This window comes from Pezoporus occidentalis, unplaced genomic scaffold (assembly GCF_034315485.1).
Source record: "Pezoporus occidentalis ecotype Australia unplaced genomic scaffold, CSIRO_AGI_Poc_V1 ctg39, whole genome shotgun sequence".
NCBI classification, from domain to species: domain Eukaryota; kingdom Metazoa; phylum Chordata; class Aves; order Psittaciformes; family Psittacidae; genus Pezoporus; species Pezoporus occidentalis.
Window position 1 is genome coordinate 1,057,923 of NW_026915713.1, and position 9,561 is coordinate 1,067,483.

General features: G+C 38.9%; 1 protein-coding gene across 1 annotated transcript; it reads left to right on the forward strand.

The window, feature by feature from the left end:
- The first annotated feature begins 8 nt into the window (after window positions 1–8).
- KIAA0408 (KIAA0408 ortholog) lies at window positions 9–9,305 on the forward strand. Its single transcript, XM_062632537.1, has 6 exons — window positions 9–143; window positions 2,729–3,070; window positions 3,414–3,493; window positions 4,830–6,204; window positions 8,123–8,236; window positions 9,273–9,305. The coding sequence occupies exons 1-6, from the start codon at window positions 9–11 to the stop codon at window positions 9,303–9,305; spliced, it is 2,079 nt and encodes a 692-aa protein (XP_062488521.1).
- The last annotated feature ends 256 nt before the right edge of the window (window positions 9,306–9,561 follow it).

Here is a 9,561-nt window from a genome sequence, read left to right on the forward strand (position 1 = left end):
CTGTAACCATGGACCTGAGTAAACAACTGGAGAATACTGAGAGGAACTGGAATATAGAGAAGATGGAATTGCTGGAGAGATTTGACAATGAAAGGAAAGAATGGGAATGTCAATGGAAGGTTATGCAGAAGAAAATAGAAGAGGTACTTTAAAACAAAACTCTGAACACTAACATTTTCGCTTGGGATGAAGTGATTGGGGGGTGCTTCAATTTTTTTTTTTATATCCTTTTTGTTATTTGTCACTGGAAGTTTCTAATAGCTGATGGTAAGACTCAAAGCCAGGCGTTAAGCAGTATTTACAATTGCTCATTTAATAATCATAAATATGAAGCAGGAGGTTAAATGTTGCTTTGTGTGAAGTCTGCTATGATGTTGTTGGCTGTATATACTGCTGCCAGCTCTCTGGGCATGAGCCACACTGCTCATATCATACAAGATTTTTTCAAGTATACACTGAACAACTGCATATACAGTGTTTAGAAAATGCATATTTAGTAGCAAAAACTCTAGGTGTCATAATTTTTCTGGCAAAAATGGATTAGATATCACAGGTCTGCTGGGGTAAATGGTAATACTAAAAAGAAGATCATACATTAAATGCTGCATGATGCAGAATCATTCTGGCTAGAATCTGCTCCATTTATAGACAGCTTTCAGTAGAGAAAACAGTTGCAGTAAATACCATGAAAGTCCTGACACCATGTGTGTTTGCGGGTACTAACACTCACTCCTTGCCATTTGTAATGCATGTCCTTCCAGATATAGTTACGGTAATTATTTATTACTTTTTTATTCCCAAATTGTCCCTGTGGCAGAACCGTCTGGTGTTCTGTAATGCATAAATTGAATCTGCCTTGGCAACGTATAGAAGCAAGTTTTTTCACCACTAAGCTTTCCACATTTTTCATTCTAATATACACATGGAGTAGTTTTGCTTGCTCTCTGCCAACACCATCCTGTGGCTGAGCAACACAGGAATGTATAGCAGAGATTGCTCACATGAAAGTATGAGAAGAAAAATTATCAGAGCCAAATGCATTGCAGCCATACACTGCCTGTTAAACTAGCCTGCAGCGTAGCTCCATAATATCAGCTGTCTTATATTTTACCTGCAGATCTTGCAGACTTTGGTATGATAGTCTTTGCCATATTTTGCTTTTGTGTTAGGACATTTCTATGCAATCTTGCATAATTTCACTGCTGAGGTGAGAGTCCCTTCAAAAGTTAGTGATGCGATCTGCATGTGTAGTTGAATTTCAGTTGGTTAGGTATATGAGCTGCTATGGAATGACAATAATGTGTTGTGAAAAGGTATTTTGGCTATTAGCAGTACTGACAATGGCAGCAAAGACCATGTTTTTTCAATGTTTTTTATTAGTATATGGATTAAGAAAGCATGACAGAAACAGAAAAAGAGATAAAGAATGGATTTGGGCTAAGAAGACAAGAATGAAGCAAATCACTGGGTGCTACAGGACCAGACAAAACTACAGATGGTATCCCAAGGTTATCGGTATCTTAAGGTCACCTCCTTAATTGTGGCTATAGCCCTTGATTTTAGTTGCCTGATGTTTCTTCACCAGAAGCCACATGGCTGGAGAAAAGGGGAGATACCTTTTACATGCCATCATCTGCAGAAGGATTTCCTCAATAAAACTTGTGCTACCTTTTCAGCTTGTGTTTTTATTTAGTATTTTTATCTAGCCCCCCAAAACCTAACTTAATTACTGGATTACTCCAGGAAGACTTCTGTGGTTTAAGAGATGATACTGTTACGATGTGGTATCCTTCCTTCTTACTGCTATGCTGAATCCGTATGAGGCCCTCATTCCTTGGAAATGACAAAATTCAGCCCTCAGGTTTCATGAGCAGCTGGGCTTGGGACTGAAATCTGAAAGCCCAGGATGAGGTCAAGTGTTAGCTCTCTGAACGTGAGAATACTTCTGATGTTCAGCACTACTCATGAAATGGCCGCATGTTCTTCCTGTTGTTATTCTTCACTGTCCTTCCAAAAGCTGTTGAGACGGCCTTGTGCACTGTGAGAAAGCAGGCAGATGGCTGTTCAGAGGTGCCTGCTCTTTGTTTTCTTCACAAAAGCAAGTTAAGAATGAATGTTTATAAAGAGCACTGGGATTCTTGGCACTGGAAATGATACTGTAGGCAGAAGAGGTTTTTATGATGTTGCTGTTTTTTCTAATTTATAATTTATCGCAGTTCCCTAGTTTGAAATTGCTGAGTGACAGGAATTATCACCTTTTCATTTACTAATGAAGCCACTGCATCTCAGTGGGTAGCATGAAAGAAGATAAGAAGGTGACAGCACATTGCCAGATAATACCATTCTGCAGTACTGATTTATATCTTGAATCATAGGGGAGGATTACACTTGCCTGAGAACTAGAAGAGTCTGCGTTGGTGCAGATGACACTGTATGTAATGAGAATTCACTTTCCCTCCTTAAACTAACATAATTTTCCAGCTGGTAACATAGCCAGAGCCTTCTCTCTCCCTCATATTCCCCATCCATCAGATCAGGGATGTGTCCACCACATAGTGCACTGTTATAGCATCATAAAATCAATTTTTACTAACACATGTACAAATCTTTCTACTTGGTATTCTTCTACTGAGTGAAGTATCATTCAAAACAGAATATGAATATATTCTTTTACCATGAAGTTCATCACAGTACCATGATTTAATACAAGGTTCTATTGTCTTTTCAGCTTTACCAGGAGGTAAAACTTAGAAGGGAGAGCAATATGAACGTCCATGGTAATAATACGATTCAGAGCAAGATGCTGCAGCTGTCCTTGCATTCCCCTACTTTGGAAGAGAGTGACGCAGTGGAGCTGAACTGTCAACACAATGTTGCAAATGACAGGATGGAAAAAGGAAGTTTGCTTAGTAAAACAGGACACAAATGTAAAGAAACCAGAGCCAAGGGCAGAAACAGTGCTCTGTTAATGGACAATCTGGCCTTTGAGAACGGTCACAAACCTGAAGACAGCCTCAGCATCAAAACTTCCAAGAAAAATGCCAAGAATTATATTGGTGATCTCAATGTAGTAAGTAAAGTATGGGCATGTCTTGGTTACATGGGTGAGGAAAATACTGCAAACTTTTGCCTGCCAGGGTAGCCTAAAGAACTGATCTCCCTGATTTTAGCTTTCCACCAAGGCAGTCTCTACTTCCTCCTTGGTTTGCTATTGATGAGTGTTTCTCACTGTTTAGATGTTTTAACAGCATGCTCTTTAACTCCATTTATAACCTGGGGTCATTTTTGTATCTTTCTTTGTGCTGCTTCCCTCTGCTGTGAGTCTTAAATGCAAGTGACCACAAGTTTCAAAATAATTCTGGAGATACCATTTTAAAGGCTTATATTAAAGGACTGTTTTTATATTTATAAAGGCTCTCAAAGAACTTGCCAGAGTCAGTGAAGAATTATGCAGCTATCAAGAGGAAATCCGAAAGAAGTCAAACCACAGAAGGTACAAACATGTTTGGACCCTAAATTAGAGGAAGAAAATGAATAATGAGATTGCTTCTGTTCTCTTTGAAGGAGTGGTTGCTATTGAGTTTACTAGGAGTTGGGCAGTTCCTATACTCCTAGTGTTTCAGTGCTCAGTAAAAAATATTCAAACGAAATAAACTGAAATATGATACAAGGGCACATTTTACTAGCAAAATGGAGTGTATCTGTAGAACCTACAAAATTAAATTTTTATTTATACAAGATTAAATTGTACTTGTTTCTAATGGCTATATAGAGGATTGGGAAAGTGAACACATACTTCTGTCTGCCCTGGTCCATTTCCATGCAGTTCTATACAACACTGTATGGGTTGGTTAGGCTGGGAGGTTTCTTACATTAAGCTTGTATCTAGCCTTAAGTGTGGGTGATGTGGCAGGAACTGACAATCCAAGAGTGTAAAGAAGGCAAGAAAAAGCAAAACAACCATACATTTGTTCTGATGGAAAGATGGTAAGCCAGACCCTGGAAAGTATGACAAATGAATGTTCCTTCATCTGTTAAAAATTCAATGTTCATAGTCTTCCTTTAGCAAGCTAAACACCCATCTTCCTCTTGAGTTGTGCAGAAATTCTCAGAAGGTAAAACTGAACGCATGGTGTGACAGGGTGCACACCATGAAAAAGATTAAGAAAGGCTGTGTCTCAGCTATGCTGAGACAACATGGAAGTCTGCATCATGCTAGGCTCTTCTCAGATGTTCCCGAAGAGCAGAGGGGCTTCTTATACCCCTCCATGCAACCAGTTGTCTTTCTGTCACTAACTCATTATTGTAGCTGGGTTAGTGTTCGTATTTTTAAAGCTAATAAATGCATATCTGATGAATAGTTTCTAAATCCTGGCCAGAAAAAGGTGATTTTTGAACAGATCTCAAAAGACACATTTGTACTGTCATGGATAATGTTAGGAAACCTATACACAGGATGCACTATAGTCCAGAGCTTTCTTTATTCAGTTCATAGTCAGGTAGACTCTCACTGGAGTCATTAGAACTCACAAGATTCCACTGTTCCTACTGTAGGATAGGTAAGAAAACAAGCAATCACCTATAAAGGTTCAGAAAAAAAAAATTAAGAGAAAGGAATACAAGATTCCTTTCGTTGGTCTTTCTTTAAATTCTTCATGTATGTTTCAAATACGATGCTGGCTGTATCAGCTGCAGTAAAACTGCTCCCAGATCTTTTTAAGCAGCCAGTGTTAAACCAGTTGCTCATAGGGAGAATGCATCCATGCTGAGGTCCCCTGGGAGAATAACCTTATTGCTCATCCCTAAAACACCTCTCCTTTTATTTCCAGAATGAAGTCACTTCCTTTCCTGGGGGAATTTGAGGAAACCCAAAGCACAGTTATTCTGCCTGAGATGAACCATGTGTCCAGCAATGAATCACAGACTTCAGTTGCTTTTGAAACAGAGGAACATAATAATAGGAAGAATCTGATGAGCTCGACGAAGGCTTTGAAGGATATGTCTTATGGTGGTCTTACTGATGATAAACAAACAGACTTCAGATCTTGGCAAAAGAAAGAAGCTCCACCAGTTCCTCCACGGAGCACTTCTTGGCACCTAACAAACTCACTTTCTGCGGTTGTACAGCTTTCTGAAGCGTCAATAAGAGATACAGGCATCAAAAGCAATTGCAAGTCTCAGGACTGTAAGAGTGGAGGAAAACTGATGAATCCTTCACCTATAAACCAGAATGAAACTGCAGCAGCCTTTACAAGTGAAGGGCAGGCTGTGAAAGGTCCCGCGATAGCAACTGCTGCAATACCCGTAACCAAAAATGAGTGCAATGTGCCAACAAGTTTCTGCCACAACACATGGGCATATGATGTGGGCAAACTTGGAAAAGATAATAGAAGTGAACCCTCCTCACTGTCAGCCCAAAAGAGTTGTTCAGATGGAAATATGGCCCAAAGCAACAAGATGCACCAGAAACAAAATCCCAGGTTTCAGAGCAGCCCTTATTACAGTAATGGCTTTTATGCCCCTGCTACCCTGCACAATGATCTTTTGGAAGACTCTAGGTATATTTCAGGAAAGACCCAAAGAAATGAAACTTTAGCAGCAAAGATTGATGAGTTTAACCGGACTATATTTCACACAGATAAATGTAACAATGCTTTGCAAGCAAACCAGGTGCCTCAAGCAGCATCAGAAGATCATAAACCCTGCAGCCCACTGAGTGACTCTGCTATTAGCAGGACAGAAACTTTAAATACATCTTGTGTTTCAAATCCCAAATTCTCTGCAACAAAGGAGCAAAAGACTGGCAACCCTAGCAAAGCTGTCAGAACGGCAGGGCAACAAAAGCAAATGAATGGACTTCCAAATACTAGTGGTTATAGGCACATGTTTCACGAGCATGACTGGAGACCAAGTAATTTATCTGGTCGCCCACGTTCAGCTGACTCAAGGTCAAATTATGGAGTTGTTGAAAAGCTTTTGAAAAACTATGAAAAATCAACAGTGACTTCTTCATGTAGTGCAAAATGCTGCAAAGAGCCGTGGACACAGGCAAATTCTGAATTCACCAGTGGGGATTGTGAGCCATTGAGTCAGTTTTTAGAAATGCTCCAGATTGAGCAAGGAAAGCAAGAATTTCCGAGGAATTCAGCCAGGCATATTGGGCAGCAAGTCAAGCAAGGAAAAGAGAGGCAGAAGTTACGAGAGGTAAGGTTCACAAAAATTGCAAGAACAAAATAGTTCAGTTTCATACCAAACTTTAGATTCTAAAGTGAGGCAGGGTAACAAGATTTTGTAAACAATTAGGTAAAAATAGACACTTTAGGCCAGGATCTGGGTGAGTCAGGAGTATTTCCTCTGAAGATAATAGAATTGTGGGAGGACAGAAGCTTGAAAGTAAGAATGATCAGTGAAGATGTGTGCCAGATTCTGATCTCTGCTACCATTGTGTAAAGCAAGATTTTAACTGCAGTGCAGTTATTTAAGGATTGAACTAGTGAGAACTGCAGTCAGATTTTAACTCCCTCCCTTCTTCCCTTAGCTGACAAGTTATTTCATAAGCCTTCCCAAAAGGCTTAAGCACACTTGGCCATATCAAAATCCTAGATGGCTTAGATAGCATTCTTCAGCATCCAGGGTGCTTCTTGGTTCAAGATATCCTTGGAACTGCCTATGAAAAAGGGTACTGTAGTTCCATAAAGTTTCTAGTAATAAAATGACCTCTTATTTAATCTCAGTTCCAGACTTCTCCTATATATTCATGCATAGGCTCACAGAAACAGGAGAGTATGGCATGACTAATTGATTTATATTTGGCTGAATTTTATTTGCAAAAGCTTAGAAATACTGCCTTTGCCAACATTCTTTCTTAATGGAAATAGAAACAGATGATTTTGAACATACATTGTAAGTTGCAGGTTCTGTAAAAGGCCGCAAAGAAAGAAAAGTAATTTTTCCTAAAATGCTCCTTGGCCAATAAACACAGAGATATGTCCCTTAGCATCTCAGAAAAGAGAAATCAAATGTGTTTTGAGCTGAGGAACTTATATGGGTTCAGACTGTCAGCTGGATGCTTTAAACTATCACAAATTCACAGACTTCAGTGGAGCTATGTGGATTTTAAACAGCTGAGAATCTTACCATGCAGGTTTTCTTCTGCATGTCTTTCTGACAGCCTTGCAGTGATGCAACATCTTGCTTAGCAGATTTTTACTACAGCACAGAAAGAAAAAAAAAATGAAGCTTCTCTTTTTTATCCAATGAACTTTTGATAGGAAAACAAATTTTCATCAATGAAACGTAGGGAAGAAATAATGACGACATAATGACTGAGTTTACATTGATATAAGCCCAAAATAACTTTACTGAACCAATTGGATTTTATTCTCCATAGGCTCACAGTTTATGTTGTCATTTCTATTTGTACAAACTAAGTGTAGAATATTGCCTGATCAGGGGATACCATTTTAGGTCCAGCAGAATTCCTGTCACAAAGATACAATGAACTACACACAGTATGAGGCATTTAGTTTATTTTCATTATTTCCAATTTGCATCACTGTAGCTGCGATCAAAAGCTGTTGGTTTCCCTGTGTATATAAGGCTCTGCATGTAGGCATGGCACTGCATTAATACTTAAACATTATGAATTAGTTACCAAGTGTAAACAGCTTCATATTGCACTAACGGAAACAGAGTTCTTAGCAAGATGTGACTGCTGAAATGGCAACTACAAAAAAATACCTGAAAAGTATGTAGAACATACTCTGGTAATGTATGATGATATTCTGACTTCCACATTTAGAACACTGTACAGTGTTTATTGAGAAAAAAAAAATTAAAAAAAATGTAAAGAAATAAGAAGTGAATGTCAGTTTTGGCTTGCATTCACATTTTATACCTTTCCTTGTGTCTGACACTTGTCTCCATACAGTTTAAACTGCAGACGATGTGAGAATCCCTATACATAGAAATAGCTGTTCTTTTGCATTCTGCACATTACTGTGCTACTTTTAATAGCTTCAGACCACCTGTTCTGAGGTCACCCCAAATGTCTTCCTACATTCCCACTGCATTCCACAGAAGTCGTAACTTGTTAAAGCAAGGAATTGCCTTTGTGTTCTAGATCTCTGTGCCAGCTAAGTGTTCAAGTGGGAAGGGTTTTTCCCGGCCTGCTCGGCCAGCAAATCGACGCTTACCTTCCAGATGGGCATCCAGATCACCATCAGCACCACCTGCTGTGAGAAGAACGACATATAACTGCTCTATCTCTTTTCGGTCAGAGACCTCAGTAGTCTGAACACAGAGCTGGGTTGGATGGTGTTGTGAAAGCTCTACGCCTCATTGTAACTGGTAACTCTGTTCATTATGTGTTATAGCAACCAGCTCTACACTGTTGTATCTTGTCCAAGAACGACCCCCACTACATGCCGGACAAAGTGTTTTGAATCTTAGATCACCATCACCATGGTCTTCAGTGTTTTTATTGAGACAAAATAACTATAGCCCTGTGGTTTTTTTTGGTTGTTTGTTGTTTGGTTTTTTTTTTGGTAATAGCTCACGAGGAATTTCTTTTAAATAGCATCTTCCTTAATTTGCCAATCAGTTTTGAGTTGAAACAATGTATAGTGCTGTATATTCTGACTCTTCTGCAAACAGCAGAACATAAAGCTGTATGCATGATCATGTGTTTGTAGGTGCATGTGTTGGACTAGGAAGTATACAGGTCTGTATTTAGAAGAGACAAACTGTGCTAGTGTTGACATTGAAATTACAACCTATATCCCTACATATATATACTTTGTGTTTATTTTAAAAAGTTTGAAATATACAGTCCTGATGACATTTATATTTTGTATATCTTTTACATAGGCTCACAGGTGTGGTATTTAATGTACAAAACCTAAATATGCATTTTTGTGATTGATTGCAGCGATAATGCCTTGCACAATACGTATCTGAAGCAGACTAGCTCGACTAATATGTCAGTCATGCTTCATGGCATCCTCGTTCGGTTTCCTAACCCTTATGATGCTAGGTCAAAATACCCAAACATATTTTTTCTGAATTAAAATAATATATAATTTGTAATACATTAGCCTTTTTCAGCACCAGAGACATTTCTGAAGTTCCAATCCCTTTAAAAAGCTTAAATGTGCCATTATATATATATAGCATACTGTAAACACTTTGGTAGTTTCAACTAGCGTAACATACAATTAAGGAAGGGAAGGGTTGTATATGCTCAATTCTGTGAAACTTATTTTTCCTTCTAGCATTATACTTTGAGGTTTGGCAACGTCAGATAGCAATGGACTTGTTTACCTCCATCAAAGCAGGAGAACAAGGACTGTTGTTCCCAGTGCTGCAGCCACACTCCTTTTTTACTCTTCTCCTAGACTAGAGTGCCTAAGCCACTTGCTAATTTACTGCTCCCAGGCTGACTCGTGGCAGTCAGTTACAAAGTTTACTTGCACTCTGGCAACAAGCTGCACCTAGTACGGAAATATTGCATCAAGGTATGATCACAATGGTGCCTGAAATCCTAGACACATGGAGTTGGAA